At 45.6% G+C, this 17348-nt stretch overlaps 1 protein-coding gene across 1 annotated transcript in view; it reads right to left on the reverse strand.

The window, feature by feature from the left end:
- Nucleotides 1-17348, reverse strand: part of SAFB2 (scaffold attachment factor B2) — a 33440-nt gene that overhangs the window by 9215 nt on the left and 6877 nt on the right. The window contains exons 5-13 of the mRNA XM_029216272.1: nt 16165-16227; nt 15292-15319; nt 13873-14383; nt 13401-13450; nt 12771-12871; nt 7854-8003; nt 7653-7765; nt 3473-3603; nt 2105-2196 (exon numbers count right to left, since the gene is read on the reverse strand). Coding sequence (XP_029072105.1) covers nt 2105-2196; nt 3473-3603; nt 7653-7765; nt 7854-8003; nt 12771-12871; nt 13401-13450; nt 13873-14383; nt 15292-15319; nt 16165-16227 — 1239 coding nt within the window. The remainder of the gene's footprint in view (nt 1-2104; nt 2197-3472; nt 3604-7652; nt 7766-7853; nt 8004-12770; nt 12872-13400; nt 13451-13872; nt 14384-15291; nt 15320-16164; nt 16228-17348) is intronic.

Genomic DNA, 17348 nt, shown 5'->3' on the forward strand with positions numbered 1-17348 from the left:
GCAGACCCGCCACCTCAGAATCTCCAGGGAAGGGGGGCCTGGGAGACACTATTCAAAAGCTCCTCAGCTTATTTTCTTAATTCGCTCACTAAGGGGCAAAAATATCAATTAAAGACAAAGGAGGGGGACACAGAGGACACCCTCATTACAGGGACAGATCTGCAACCCAAAACATCGCCATTACCCTCAAGATGGGCAGAGTTGAGAGTCTGATCACACACACTGCAGGCTGGAGTGAGGAAGGGCAGATGCCCTATGTTCCGAGGTACGGATGTGATCTTCTGGGAAGGCCAGCATGGCAGTGGAGGTGCCGAATCCGACTCCAAGTTCAAGCCTGGCCTCGGCCACTTCCTAGCAGCCCAGCACACGCTACACAGTCAGTGAACCTAAGTATCCTCCATAACCTTTCTGAAGGGCACTCTGATAGTATCTATCACAATGAACAACATCCTGGCGGCTTTGGACCAACAACGCCAAGAGGCGCGCACGCAAATGTTGCACTACAGCCATTTTCAATAGGGGATGTGGAAACAACCAAATGTCCGTCACCAGGGGACTGGGTAAAAATGATCAAGGTGCATCCGTAAGCTGAAATGATACGAGCTTTACAAGGAAAAGGACACACACCACCACCTGGATGGATTTCAGGGACATCACGTTGAGAGAAAAGGCCAATCTCAAGGTCATGGTTGCATGATTCCATTTATACACTTCCTCACAACGACAACATGCTGGTGATGTAAGAGAGGTTAGAGGTTTCCCGGCGCTGGGGATGGGCTGGTGGGGTGGGTGTGACAATAAAGGGATACCAAGGAGGAGATCTTTGTGCTGATGGACTAGTTCTGCATCTGGACTGTGGTGATGGGACACAAATCTACACAGGTGACAAAATGTCCTAGCACTGTTCACACCCCCTATGCCACCCTCCTGGCTCTGTGACTGTGCTACACAGTTACACGAGATGGAACCACTGGATGAAACCAGGTGACGGGTTCCTGGGCCTCAATTTCCTGTGAATCTGTAATTATTTCAAATTTTAAAAACATTTTTTTAAAAGTAGAAAAAGCAGAACTCTATGTCTCAATACATAAAGCTCTCCAAGACATCACATACAAAGAGGTGTACAGCAGCCAAGTTATGGGAAGACCCTTTCCCCATGGTGTTTCAGAGTGCAGACACATGTGCTGCATGTTTAATGCCCTTTGAGGGGAGCCCATGCAGAGCACAGGCTTCTGCTTCGCTTACCTTGTATCTTTCTATACTACGTGTATGTTCTAATCAGGCCTGCCGTTATTACTTTTTTAACATCAGAGTTATTTGGGTGGTAAAATTATAGGCCTTTTTGGGTTTTCTTCTCTAGATTTCTCTGTTTTTTATGATTTTCCTATAGCCCAGAGGAAAAACAGCATTAGGAACTGCTGCTTTATAGAACCCAAATGTTCATTTCAAAATTAAGTCTCAAGACCACAAAGTGTTCTTGGATGAATACTGTTAGCTCTGCACTCACTAACACAGCATTACTCTCCTCATTAACCTTTTAGTTAGAACCTTCAGCTGGATGCAGAGGGTTTTGTTTTCCAGAGTAGAAGAAGCAAAATGGACAAGCAACTAGCTTGTCCAGCAGCATGGCCCACAGAAGCGATGGAGCTTCCATAACATGGAAGACAGTTTTAGGGTGGACTCTACTTTTCTTTTTGGTTAATTTAATAGGAGACTAGAAAAACTAAAGAAAATAAATAAAGTACTATTAGATTAACCAAAGAGTAGAACCTGCCTTCCAACTTGACAAACCCTGGGTCTTGCCCATTCCATCCAACTTGTGAATCAATTCTCCTTCTAGAAAACAGTATAACCTATAACCTAACAGGACCGGCAAAGGGTCAACACATTTATGGGGAGCAAACACAGTTAAGTATTGTTTTGAAATAAGTTTCAGAACCTAGTTCGTGCCTGTACATATACTCTAAATAGTTAATACGCCTTTTGAGTTCTTTTTCTTAACACTTCAAAAGTGAAACAACGTTGTTCTTATACTGCAAATCAGAGTGGTTGTTAAACCACCATCAGAACCAGCTGGACTTGAGAGGGCAGAAGCGATACTTACTCTCTCCTTTGACCTGCTTGTGGTTTTCACACTAATGACAGGCTCCCCTTTCGATTTATCCATCACAACTGTTCGTTCCATGCCTCTGCTTCCTTCAGGAGAAAACACAGCCACTTACAAAATCATGCTGACTCCCCCAGCTCCTGACCGCAGGCAGCAGCCCCACCAACCGGGGGCTCTGGACACGCCCTCCAGTGACTGCTGATAAGCTCTGGAGCCTTGGCGCCCCATCTCTCTCCCCTCTGTGACGTGAGGTCACTGACGCCCACATGGCAATAGCAGGTCTGAGGTGGACGGGGCACCCCAACAGGCCTTTGCTCGTCTGGAATGAAGTGGTGTGATCTGTTCACACCTTACAGCGCAAACGGGAATTAAACTGCATTCTGCAACGTGGGCACAAACACGTCCCACACTCGGGCCTCCTTCACCCCCACACTAAACCCCAGTGGCTCCAGGGATCATGCACTTCGACGTGCATTCCTCCCACAGGTTCTGGAGAGCTCTGCAGAACCCAGGCCCCTGTGCTGAGACAGACACGGCCTGCCAGCTTGGAGGGCCCCGCGAGACAGGTGGGCTCTCCTCATTCATCTACTGCAATAAAGGTTCCAAACTGATTTTCCCCTCAATGAAACAGTAAGCAGGCTCTAACCACCGGAACAATTACTGATTTACAGAGATTTACAATACTGAAGGAACATTTTAAAAACACGGTGCTCGAGACTGCTGGTAAATTACTCCAAACACTTGAGATGTAACTTGTAATGTGCCGTACCAAATTCCAAGGTTCCAGATGGTTGGGTTGTTTGTTTTAAAGGGGGTGGAGGGCATGTGTGTGTGGGGGGGGGAGCGCACTGGCTTCACTTTTCCCCACGAAACTTTCTGTGGAGTCTCATGCAAACCTGAAGGTGCACTGCACAATAAACTTTTATAATGGGTATAGATGCTCTGAGGTTTTAGTTTTCTCTACATTTTTTTCTTTCTTTTTTTTTTTTTTTTTTTACTATATCTGGTTTTAACACAAATGCAGGAAAAACTCGATGACATACGTGCAGAACTGCATGGAATTAGTCACAGGAACCAGGACACCTCGCTCTTGCAAATCCCACATTCTATTCTACCGGAGACTCAGGAAAAGCCAACACCCAGGTCACTGAGCCACCAATAAACACAGATCCCGACCAGAAAAGCTACAGATTTCTGATGTGGAGAAACCCCTTTTGGCCATTTCATCACCGGAGGCTGTCCTCTAAGAGCTTCCTGCACACAGAACAGCTCAGCAAAAGGCACCAAGCCTGCTGGGCCCTCACTCCATGCAACCCGCTTGCCGCCCTCGCCGCTTCTCGTGAACACTCCACAGACTCTCATCACCTGATCTGGTGACTCGGGACCGATTGGCTGCTCCTGGTTTCAGCTCATCTTCATCTTTTTCTTCCTTTTTAATGTTTTCAGGTTTTCTTTCCTCCTTCTTCTCCATCTTCTCTTCCTTCTTAATTACAGTTCTGTTTAGAAACATGGTGATCACACTTGAGGTCCTGAGATTCTCACAGGAGTAGCTCACACTCAGACTTCCACACAAAGCAAACCCGCCCGCTGCCAGTTGGAGGGAAAAAATTATTTGAAAACTGTGGTAATGATAATACCCTCTTTAGATACAGCCCCTTCCCACTTAAGTTACCTGCCACATCTAAAAACATGCCGGATGAAACTACAGGCTCGTGGGGTGTCTCCCCAAAATGCCAGATGTACCAGTGTGTAAGCAGGCCCAGAAGCAGACATGAGAAACACTCCAATTATACAGGAAAGCTTGTTAAAAACTAACTTCAAATGTTTCATCTTGTATGTGTAGAATATTACTTTTAAGTTTTATAGGGAAAAACACTTTTTCCAAAAAGCAGAGTATAAAACAGAATGGAGGTACAGTACAAGGAGGGGCAGTGCCTGCTGCAGGAAGCCCTGGGCCCCCCACCCAGACCATCCCCCCACCGCACCTGGTAATTTCTGCACGCTTTGGGGGAGGCAAAATGGCACGTGAGGTGCCAGCAAATATGGAAACTGCTGGTGCCATTTCAACTGAAGGCAGTTTCATGCTAAGCAGTCAAACAAATCGTCGCTGCCATTCAAATGTGTCTCCCACATTCCCTACGGCTGCTGGTCCCCGGAGTTAAACTCCACACTTGCAAAATGCCCATTGCGTGCCAGGGTCCAGGATGGGAAATCCAGGCCCTATGGGGTCCGCTAACAAGCACCACCTGCCCTCTCTTCCCACCACCCAGGCAGAGCTTGGGATGGCCGAGGAAACCTCTCCCAGATGCCCCTCAGCTCACACTTCCTCCCTCCTAAACTTCCACAGCATGAAGCTTTAAAACTGTATCTATTTTGAGAAATATTCAATTTCAAAATGAAACAAAATAATAACTGATGGTGTCTATCAGAACTGAAAACTGTAAATGTTTGTAACATACTGCTTTCCCTTTACAACACAAAACACTCTGGACACAGCCACCCCTGTGACAGTCTCCATCCCTGTGACAGCCACCACCAGTGCCTTTACTGTCAATTGTGTGGCTCCACCTCTCCTGGCTTCACTTGCATATTCCCGTAACCATGATGCCCTACAGTGATGCTCTAGGTTTCTTAAGACTGACACGGTGAGATAGTCCTCGTGTGCTGCTCTACAATGCCTTTCACCGCATGCCCTGCTGGTTGGGCTGTGTGGACACATGCACAGATCTGGGTCCTTTCGACTGCTGCACCACAGCCCACTGTTATTTACCCAGTTCTCTTCTGACAGATTAGAGACTGCTTCCACTCACTACCTGACTGCAAATAAACCCCAGGAACCATCTCTGACGTGCCTTTTCCACTGTTCCGGGGCAGCACCCTCTCCCTCCCAGTAGCCTTACAAAATGTCTTGAAAGGAGACCCTTCCTACTTGTTCTGGACTCACACGGCACCTCCTAGACACAAATGGACTTCTTGATAACACTAATTAAGTTAAAAACCAATTTCTTTCTTTTTTTTTTTGCTGCGCCATGCAGCTTATAGATCTTAATTCCCCAACCAGCGTTTGAACCTGGGCCCTCGGCAGTGAAAGCACAGAGTCCTAACCACTAGACTGCCAGGGAATTCCCTAAAAAGCAATTTCTAAAAAATATATACATAGGGAAAAAAAGACCAGAGGAATAGATACCAAAAGTGTCAGCCCTGGGTAGTGGGATTATGCTTGACATCTGTGTGTGTTTTCCAAATGGCAATTACATAAAAACTCATCCAAGATAAGCAACCTCTTTAGGAAAATCTTCTCTATGTCACTTAAGCTGACTACCAAACCTAGAAATTCTTCAAAACGAAAGGTCAGGGACATCCTCAGTGGCGCAGTGGTTAAGAATCCCCCTGCCAATGCAGGGGACACAGGTTCGAGCCCTGATCCAAGAAGATCCCACATGCCGCGGAGCAAGTAAGCCCGTGCGCCACAACTACTGAGCCTTGAGCTCTAGAGCCTGTGAGCCATAACTACTGAGCCCATGTGCCACAACTACCGAAGCCCGCGCGCCTAGAGCCTGTGCTCCGCAATAAGAGAAGCCACCGCAATGAGAAACCCACACACCACAACAAAGGGTAGCCCCCGCTCTCCGCAACTGGAGAAAGCCCACGCAGCAACGAAGACCCAATGCAGCCAAAAAAAAAAAACCCACAAAAGGTCAAATGAGGGTGTTCACTGAAGAAGAGAATAAGATTTAAAACGACTTTAAAATGCTCAGCCTCCTACACAAACCACTTGAAAGCAGTTTGGTTTCATTTTAAGCTCATCACCCAGTTAAGCAGCCCTGCGCTGGGGGTTAGCCACCCCTGCTCGCCTCAGGCCCGGCGCTGCTCCTTTCTGAGCTGTCTCTCCTTCCACACAGAGCACAGACCTCACAGCATCGTTCCAGGGGCTGTGGAAACCACACACGCTAACTAGTGATTACACCCCCTTCCTTTCCCCATAAACATATCTCACTTTTGTGATCAGAAAATCAACATATGAAATGTATCTCGAGGTGCTAAGAATACCAAGAACTCCCAAGAGCTCCCCATGTTCCCCCAGTACAGGTTTTTAGCACTACCAACAGGATGTGTCTCTTTGGAGAAGTTGCCAATAAAATTACGATCTCACCCCTAAATACGAAAAAGCTAATCTGACATGCATTTCTCCTAGGTTTACAAATTCCAATTTGGCTACAACGAAGATGGATAAGTACATCTTTAAAAACCAAGTTTAGGGCTTCCCTGATGGCGCAGTGGTTGAGAGTCCGCCTGCCGATGCAGGGGACACGGATTCGTGCCCTGGTCCGGGAAGATCCTACATGCCGCGGAGCGGCTGGGCCCGTGATCCATGGCCGCTTAGCCTGCGCGTCCGGAGCCTGTGCTCCGCAACGGGAGAGGCCACAACAGTGAAAGGCCCGCATACCGCAGAAAACAAAAACAAAAACAAAAACAAAAACCAAGTTTAACTTATGAATGTAATGCCCATAGTCATGTTTATTTAACTATAAATTTTCTTACGTTAAAAAAAAAACAAAACAGAAAAACTGAATTACAGTGAGACTGACATTCTCAGCAAGATTCAATTTTTAGGGTGTGAGTGGACCTAGAAATGAAAATAACCTGTGCTGACAATACAAACTCAACATAAACTGTGCATTCTGAGAATAGCACCCTGTCAAGCCCATCAACAAAGTCTACCTTCTCAAAAAAGATAAACCGACAATTTTGATAAAAGTATCAATAGGGAATGCTTGCTTTTGAATGATCTGTCCCTGTTTTCACCTTGATTAAAGATGCAAATCACCTCCTTTATAAAGGTAGTCTCTCAGACCTGTGGTTCCCAAACTATGGTGCCAAGGTACACCAGGATGGGTGAACTCACAACTGCCCTGGGATATTTTAAATTTCTGAGGGAAACAAAGAAATACTATCTGCCAGATAACACGTGAACTACTAACTTGTGGTCACTCGTTTCGATATTAGATCAGGCTACATTCCTTTGGATGAAACTGTCTTTGCAAACCTGGGCTTCTGCAGTTGCTGTGATAAAATACAAGATGCACAAGGATCAATGTGGACCAGGAAATGATTCCAAGGTTTGAGAGGCCATGCAAGAGCTCAGAACGTCAAGAATGAAGTAAAAATACAGCTGACCCTTGAAAAGCATGGGGATTGGGGTGCCGACCCTCCACAGTCGAAAATCCACATGTAACTTCATAATCGGCTCTCCCTATCTGCGGTTCCACACCTGCAGGTTCAACCAACTCTGCACCTGTAGTACTGTAGTATTTACTCCTGAAAAAAACTGCCCGTGTGAGCGGACCTGAGCAGTTCAAACCCGTGTTGTTCAAACATCTTTCAGTCTGTGTTATCTTTTCAACAGATTACTAACTTGCTTGGACATAAATACTAAGCGGCAGCAAAATGCCAAAAACCACCCAAGATGTAAATAAGGAGCTGGTGACCCTGTGGCTGCCACCTGCCCTCCTCTGAAGAGAAAGGTTTTAAAAAAGCACTTTACTTTTCAACTTTGATCTCCACAGAATGATGTCTGTCAACATTAGACAATTTTTCCTTCTTCACGTCACATTCTTTTCTGTCAGACAGCTTTTTCCCAGCAGGTTCGTTTTTGGCCTAAAATACAACACAGACAGAAACAGGTTAGGGACCAGGTCTTCTGGCCTGCGAGCTCTGTGAGTTACAGCAGCAAGAACAGCCTCACCTTCTCAACAGAGATCATTCTTCCATGAAGCTCAGTTCTGTGGAGATGGCTGATACACTTTGTGGCCTCATCAGACGTTGACATGGTGACAAACCCGTAGCACCGGGCCCCGGGACTGCGGGCATTGGTCACCACTTTGGCTCCAACAACCTTTGTGAGAAAAGGGTACTCTTATTTTCTCATGCAAATAACCACACTACGTATCAAGAAGTGCTAGCAGTTAACTGACCATCAGAATCATTTCCACTTGTTTTTACTGCTCTGGAAATTGTTGTTCTTCGTAACAAGTTATTAAAGTGATTCTAATAAATCCTGACCTATCAAAATACAACTGCTTCTAAGATTAGCCCTCACAGTGACAAAATACGAACAAGAAAAGCTAAAGACAGTTAGACTTCATTAACCACGACCTGTTAATTAATCAAAAGTCCTTCCCACTCAGACCTTTTTCTCCAATTCGACTGTTCCCATGGAAAGCTACGGGGATGCTGACTCAGAAATGCACCCCAATTCGTGCAGGTCCGGGCTGAGAACAGCTCTGACGTGATGCAGAGAGGGCTTCCGCTTCCAGCCAGGATAGAGTACCAAGCAGTTACCCTCCTGCCGCCTGAAACTAAAAACCCGGAGGAAATGTGGGCAACAAGGGTTTTCAGACACTGGACAGCAGGCCGATAGGATGGCGAGCCCTGCAAGGGGGTAACGCCCGAGGGGTGTCTCCTATGACTGCCCTGGCACACCACCTAGAAGTTCCAGCCAGCAACAGGGAGGAGGGAGTGAGGGGCAGCATCCCTGAACAGACAGAGCTCAGAGTCAGAGGAGATGAAGGCAGCAAGCAATCAGAATACCACAGAGGAGAGGGCTGCCCACAACCGTGCACTTGTGTGAGGTGACCACCCAGGCTAGACAGACACCCACCAGTAACGGGCAGAGGGAACAATCCCCTGGGCTCACTCAGGACCATAAACGGTTCACTGTTACTGGAGTGACCCCACCAGCCAGAATGGAAGAGCCTGTAACTCCCGGGGACATGAGACTGAGTACTCAGAAGGGTCCAGCCTCAGGAGTGGACAAAGCTGGCCAGAGTTAAAGGCTGCCCTAGCCTGACTGGTGAAGCCTAACAACAAGCCTCAGAAGGAGCAAGTGACTGAACTGTGACCCAGCAAACACGCAAAGACATTTATGGGGACACAGGAAGGACCAGCACCCAACAAGGTGAAAGTTATCACGTGGCATCAAAGACAACGAGGCTAGCTAGCCAAGGAGCAGGAAAACAGGGCTCTAGCACAGAAAAGGACAAAGTCAATAGAAATGTCACAATGACAGAACTAGTGAACAAGGAGGGCCGTATCCTGTACGTTCCAGAAGGCAGAGCAACAACTGAACATGTCAGGTAAGCACATGGAAGATGTTTAAAAATACCCAAACCGAATTTCTGAAAATGACTACACCAGATGGGCCTGAGGACAGACATGACAAAAGAAAAAATAAGGGAACTTGAAGAGGTAGTAAGAAAAACCATTTGAAATGAAACTGAGAAAAAAGACAGAAAAAACAAAACGAACCAGAGCAACAGCAATATGTCCTCATGGGCACGGAGCACAGGAAAAAAACTTCGCCAACGAAACCAAAGCGCAGCAGCAGCAAACTTAACCGGTGGTAAAGAGAAATCGTGAAGGCAGCCAGAGGAAGACAAGACGCACGGACACTAAGGAGCAAAGGTGAGAATGACAGCCGGCTGGCTGGAGAGGACGCAAGCGAGAAGGAGCAGAGTGGCTGCGCCACCTGGAGGAGAGCAGCCAACCTTGAATTCTATACCCAGCAAGACAAAGGCAAAGCAACAGCTTTCTCAGGCATGCATATGCCATGAGAATTCACCGTCCACAATGCTGCACTACAAGACACGTTTAAGGAGGAAGGAAAACAATATCCAGGGGGAACGTGGACAAACAAAAAGGAAGAAAAGAGCACCCCAAAATGGTAAATACACGCGAGTAACTAAAAACCCACTTTTCTTAAAAAACAAAGCAACTCACCAAAAAAAAGCCAATAATGCACCGTGTGCTTTGTTAAATAGAAGTAAAACGTAAGATAACGTCACAAAGGCTGGAGGGGAAAATGGCAGTGCACTGCTGTAAGGCTCTCATACTACTTGGGAACTGGTATAAAGTCACTAGGAGATAGACTGTGATAAATCAAACAACACCTCGAGACAAATGAACCTGGAAATACAACATACCAAAATTTATGAGATGCAGCAAAAGCAATCTAAGGGGAAAGTTCACAGAAATAAATGCCTACATCAAGAAACAAGAAAAATCTCCAATAAACAACCCAAGTTTACACCTCAAGGAACTAAAATAGAAACTAGTTACATAGACTAGATATAGCTAGTAAGGCACAAATCATAAAAAAAACTATGCAATGCAAAATCAAGCAGATAAACAGGGACTTCCCTGGCAGTCCAGTGGTTAAGACTTCGCCTTGCAGGGACTCCCCTGCTGGCTCCGTGGTTAAGAATCCACCTGCCAACGCCGGGGACACAGATTTGATTGCTGGTCTGAGAAGATCCCACAAGCCGCGGAGCAACTAAGCCCGCGTGCTGCAACTACTGAAGCCTGCGCACCTAGAGCCTGTGCTCTGCAACAAGAGAAGCCACCACAATAAGCCCACACACCACAATGAAGAGTAGCCCCCACTTGCCACAACTAGAGAAAAGCCCACGCGCAGCAACGAAGACACAACACAGCCAAAAATAAATTTTAAAACATTTAAAAATTTTAAAATGTTTTAAAAAAAGACTTCACCTTCCAATTCGGGGGTGTGGGTTCGATCCCTGGTCAGGGAGCTAAAATCCCACATGCCTCGCAGCCAAAAAACCAAAACATAAAACAGAAACAATACAGTAACAAATTCAATGAAGACTTTAAAAATGGTCCATATCAAAAAGAAAAAAGCAATCAGGTACAAGGAATCCAAGAAGAAACAGGACATATACAAAACACAGAGCAAGAGCACAGATTTAAACCCTACCATACCAGTGCTTCCGTTAAGTGTAAACGTTCCCAGAGGACATTCAAAGACGTGAGAGTTGTGATATACAAAAAGCCTGAGACACAGGAGCCATGGCTTCTGGCTGTGACCTCCTCTGAACTCAGTGGGTCAACGTGAACAAGTGCTCTCCTCTCTCTGGACCTCAGTGTACCCAACTGTGAGATGGTGAGAGGGATACATGCTCCCTAGGATCCCTGCAGACCTTGACATTTGCACTTCTGCCTGAAGAAAGCCCCGATCTGTCCAAAGCACCCCATACAGGGCCAGAGCCTCTGCTGAGATGGATACAGATGTCAGTTCCCATATCAGAGACGAAGCTTTGCCTACTTCCCTCTCCTCAATGAGAGGGCTGAGCTAATCAAGGGGTCATTTGACCTTTCCATCAAACATTATCCTTATAAGGGCATCACTTCCGATGACAGATAAACCTAAGTGAGAGCAGATACCACAAAAAGCTCCCATGTTCCTGTCTGTGCCCTTTCCCTGCTTCCCGTCCCCTGCTATCAAGCTCCTCACAGAAGCCTTTGTCTGCTCATCCACTTCCAGAGCCTTGTCCCGCTGTGGGGCCTTCCTAGGTCCTGTTGCTCTGGTCCAGAGCTGAGCTCCGAGGGCCAGGCAAACTAATCACGCAGCCCTTGGCCTAAATGTCACTTCCTCAGCGATGACTGCTGAACCTACTTCCCAAATCTAAATTAGGCCTTCCTACCACACACTGATGGCACACTGTAATCTTCAATATACTTATCATAACACGTTGTTATGTATTTATTTCTTACGCGATCTTCCACCAATGTAAGATCTATGATGTCAATGCCCTTGTATCTGTTTGCTTTGGCTTTACAATCAGTGCCTGATTCTAAATAAGTGAGTGAATAGGTTAGGACTTAATAGTGTTCTACACCCTTTGGAATGCTTCTTCTGGGTCCTGTCTGCTCATTCCCTAACCCCTTCACTAACACTTAATTGGGGAACAAGGACCTGAGCCAAGGAATGACCTGGGCAGCCAGGATGACACAGATGCCAAACCTCTGCCTGGAATCCCTGCAACTTGCTGCCGCTGAGCGGTACCTCGCCTACTTCTCTCCCGAGGGTCACTCCCCACAGGCCCCCAGCAGACCAGGGCAGTCGTTACGGCTTCTGATAAGACTATTTCACTACCTAGTTCCAAGACAACAGGATCATTCTTAAATGTTCCTCAGAAGGCTTCCTGAACTGTATTACTTTCCTCCTGCTCCCGTGACCAATATATCAGTTGATATATTTAAAAAAAATTTTTTTAATTAACTTTTTTTTTAATTTTTGGTCACGTGGCTTGTGGGATCTTAGTTCCCCAGCCAGGGATCAAACCCACGCCCCCAGCAGTGAAAGCGATGGAGTCCTAACCACTGGACTGCCAGGGAAGTCCCCAGTTGATTCATTTTTAAGCCACTGTCCTGTTCCAATTCTCAAACTATATACTTTAGATGGCAGACGATACACGGAGACCAACTCTTCACTTACTGTTAAGGGAATAAACCTCATCATGTCAGCTTCAAGTTTTGTATTGGCTAAAAGATAGTTTGTTCAAGAGAAGTTGGAAGCACAGCAGGGACATGTAGACTGTAGCTTTTACATACCTTCTCTGAGCAGCGTTCTACAAGCTGTCTACTCTGCCTGCTATCCACTCTCAACCAGGAAACAAGGCTTACTACCCACCACTGGCTGGGTCCCCCACCTTGGAGTTTTGGTTCTTGTTTGTTTGTTTTCCCCCAACCAGAAACAAGAACCAATACAATTAACAGCGAGTATGAAGTTTCTAAACTCTTAAATTTATTATATTTTAATGCCAAATCAAGGCACAATGACAGAAGGTCAAAGGGAGTGTACCTTTCCATATTTGCTGAAAAGGTTCTTCAGATCTGTCGCTCGAGTTGTGGAAGACAGTCCACTGACCCACAGATTCCTTCCAGAACTACTGCTGATTCGACCTGAAGCAGGAGGGAGATGATTATGCTTTACCTCAAGGCATAACAGTAAGCTCGACCACTCCTCCTAAGATGTAGCCCTCTCTTAAACCCTGATTAAATCCAGTCTCGACTCCTCTGAGTCAAGAATTTAATTACCGCCAACAAACTGGACAGAAGACGAAAAATCTGGATCACAGAAACTGGGTTTTCTTACTCGAGGAATCATCACGTCTTGTCAGTTACAAACTGAAATGGCTTCAATGATCAGCTCTCAACCAAGACAGCATTTTCTAAAATTCTATTATTCCATAGGTGGACCTGTCCTGTAATAGGACTTTCACTATTCCATTAGCAATAATCACAACAAAGGCATAAAATACAGAAGCTCATCAACATTTAAAACTAGTCTCTCAAGATACCATTAGATGATTAATTCCAGTAATCCATAATAAAACCAACTACTGTATCCAAATTGTGGATACTTGCAGGCCCCTCCCTCCCAAAATAAGGGATCCGTAGATGGCTCCCTGCCATGTAAATTAAATCATACCTTTTTCATCTTTAATGATTGGCTTTATATCTTTTTCTTCCTTAAAAGAGCTAGAGACAAAAGTTAATGTTACTCGTACAGGAATAAAATGAAAAACAACTAAATCAAAGTATGATACGTGCTAAAACTGAATACCTACCAGAAAATTAGTCTGAAATAAAATTTTAACAGCACCTTTACAAGCTTATATTGGAAATCTGACCCCCCAAATACAATGGCAGATTCTTAAAAGTCAATTCGATTTAGCTGAAGATAACACTTAACAATTTAAGAGCACAACCAGAGTAGGTTGAGAAAAACAAAAGGAATTGAAATCACCCATTAAAAATACACAAAGAGAAATAAAACTTTAGAAGTAAACTACAATTGCATCAGTCTGGCTGGCCAATTGCAGAAACAACAGCTTATGTGTGTCATTAAACGACCAATGAAAAGGAGATAGCGTCTGGTCTAAAACTGAGAAAAAACAAACCTCATTTTCTGATCAGCGCCCTCACTGGCTGAGGACTCTTTAGGAGCCGGAGGGACTTCATTACAAGCTTCAAAAGCAAACTTCTTCACGTCTTCTTTGCTATCCCTGGGGTCTGGGCTTGAGGCTTCTGGGGGCGCTTCCGAGGCCTCCTCGCTACAGGCTTCCGTGTGCTCTGAGGCTTTACTACTCTGCTCAACTGGCTTCTCTAGCCCTACAGGCTCACAGTCCGTCCTCTCGCCATCGCCTGTCTGCTCCACGGGCTCCCTTTTCACTACCGCTAACAGGGTGTCTGCCTTGCTCGACTGAGCTTGTGCTGTTGACTCGCTGGCCAAATCTAAATCACCCTCCTCCGGATGGGCGCTGTCAAAAAGGTCCTCTTCCTCCGCAAGCTTTCTGTCTGGCCCCACGCTACTTGTTTCCTGTGCAAATGGCTGCTCCAGCTCGGAACCTTCTTCTTTTACTGGCTCAGATTTACAAGTTTCCCCCAAAATGTCGAGTATTTTCTCATTTTCTACGGATTTAACAGGAATAGAATGGCACAAGGTTTAATTACCAGGGAAATAAAGCAATCACAAATGTGGAACTGGCACGGCTGCCACACTAACACGAAGAGAACTGCTAGCTACACAGAGATTGGAAAACCCGCGGGTACACAAAGTTACACTGGTTACACTACCTGCGCTCCAACCGCCTGCGAGAGCAAGCCTCTATGCTACATGGAAGAGAAAAGGCCCCACAGGTTTAAACACCTACAACCGTGTGGCTGCTTCTCGACAGTCTTCATGCTTCTGTTCAAGTCTGGGTCTTCGACTTATTTTTCCAATGTCCAAGGTGTTCAATCGAACGCAATCACCATTCAAGGACAGCTCAATTTCCAAATTTCTTTGAAATTCTTTGAACGGAACAGTCCAACAGGAAAACCAGAAACTTCCGCCGGCAGGAGATAAACGCAGTCCAGAAGGGGAACAACACGTTGGAAATTTTCATGAAGAAAACTGTTTCCTCTTCTGGAATCCAGTCACTTCTCAGGCTATAAGTGCCCTGACCACCGCTTTATCCTGCCTTAACTGCATTAATCAAAATGACTGCAGCAAATATCACAAGATCTGTTTCATGTGTAGAAACACATGGAAGAATCATGGGGTTGGGGGGAATTACTTAAATGCCACTGTACGTGGTTAGAGAGATGAAAGTAATCACTACATCTCACCAAATGTATTTGACCTCCAGAAACCAGAACGGTACTTCCACAGATCTGGTGATATGAATGGGTTTCCAATCTCTGATCCTTGTACGATCTGGATTGTCCACCATTAAAATAATTTACAACACCATAAACAACTTAAAATATATAGATAGCTTAAAAAATACAGTGGGAAAACTTTCAAACCATAACTGTTGTGTCTTTCTTATCAGTACCTGGCTCCAATAGAGGTTCTTCAATATCCTATTGAAAAGGAAAGACAAAGAAAATCCACAAAGCACTTTAAAAATCGGACAGATTCCCCTAGCAGATACAACTTTCAATCAAGTATGAATAAATGCTTGTTCCAACAAGTTTCTCCACTCAAAACAAAGTATTCCATTCTACAATAATTCAATGACAAGTTCACTGTGTTGGTTTCTCCCCAGCAAAAGCAGACAGGTAGCAATAATATTAGCCCGTCCCATTCCCCCCTTGGAGTTGGGCTCTGCAGCTGGCAACGACTCCCACGGTCCAGGCAGAGGTCACACACATGGCTGCTGCTTTACATATCACACCGGATTTGAAAAAAATATATTTCTCCCAACGCAGAACTGTGTCAACAAAAGACTTTCTCCACCCTACTGAACACCTCTCCCTAACTCCCCCTGGACGGAAGACAAAGGCTCCTGGACTCTGGCAGTCAGACCCACCTGTCTCTGCAGCCCCACCCCCGCCCTGCGTTCTCCATCCCTACAACGCACCAGCCCCTCCTGCCCCAGTCTTCTTCCCCTTCACCTGGCTACCTCGACTGGCCTGTCAGACCTCAATTTGAACACAAAGGACTTCCTCTGGGAAGCCCTCTCATGGTTTTGTAACTCAATCACCCAAACTTCTACTTTCTAGTTACACTCACTGGTCATAAACACCACGCCCACTAGGTTGCAAACCCTGACACTGACAATTTGGCTCAACCTCTTATCCCCAGCACCCAGCTCAGGACCGATGCTCAATGAATTGTTCACACACCCACACCCACACTCTTTTCCACTATGGAAAATTAACCACTCATGTCAGCTTTCCAGCCACAGAACCAGGTAGTAACCTACCGGAGGCACTTTGAAGTCCAATGATGAAGCATCCAAAGTGTTCTCGAAGCCCTCCCCATCTACCTGAAAGACAAAATGCAAGACTACTTTGTGGAGACAGAATTATGAATGCCAAGGCCTACACCTCACCAGTTTCCAGGCCACCTACACATCTATTTCCTGCACAATGCCTACCGCCATCTGCAAGCCCACTGCTGAATCACAGCAGCCCCCCTTACCCACAAGGGATATGCTCCCAAAGCCCCAATGGACGTCTAAAACTTCAGCCAGCGCCAGACCCCACATACACTGTGTTTTTTCCTACACTGGCAGGCAGGTAACGTATATAGTGTGGATAACTGGACAAAGGGATAATTCCCGTCCCGGCAGGATGGCGCAAGGTTTCACACGCTACTCAGAACGATTAAAACTTAGGAATTGTTTATTTCATTTAATATTTTTAGACCCGGTTGACTGTGGGTAACTGAAACCTCAGAAAGCAAATCCATGGGTAAGTGGGGCGGGGGGGCTACAGTATTCAGTTTATCACCTGCCTCCCGGCCCCCAGGCCCACTCCAGGACTAAGTGGCACCAGCAACTCTGACAGAGGCTCACAGAGGGCTGGCGCTCTGTCCACACTGGCCAAATGAATGAATGAGCACATTCATTTCCCAGGCATTTCCACACACTGGTGGTCAGCATACACCACCCAGCCACAGAATTTCCAAAGCTGAACTCAAAAGGAAAATTAACTTTTGCACTCCTCCGATTTCGCTTGGTAGCAATGCTTTTCAAATAACAATAGGGAACTCCCTGGCAGTCCAGTGGTTAGGACTCCACACTTTCAGTGCCAAGGACACGGGTTTGATCCCTGGTCAGGGAACTAAGATCCCGCAAACCACGCAGCTTGGCCAAAAAAAAAAAAAAAGATAAAGTAACAATAACTGGGCACTTTCTTCTACAGTACTTTGTATAAAACAAACATTTAACTTGACTGTTTTCTCTTTTTATTATCTACTATACAAAAAAAAACTGGTATCCTAAAGGTTATTAAGTTAGAAAACCTTTTAACTTTTTAAGTGAAATATAAAAATACTCCTCCCCACATACTTTTTTCTTTTTCTAGGTTTGGATGTTCCATTAACCAAGAAGTTAGAAGCCAAGTCCATTCTATGGAAATAATTCACACACAACAGAATCTCACT

Source organism: Monodon monoceros, unplaced genomic scaffold (genome assembly GCF_005190385.1).
Source record: "Monodon monoceros isolate NGI ecotype Baffin Bay Population unplaced genomic scaffold, NGI_Narwhal_1 Super_Scaffold_12, whole genome shotgun sequence".
NCBI lineage: Eukaryota > Metazoa > Chordata > Mammalia > Artiodactyla > Monodontidae > Monodon > Monodon monoceros.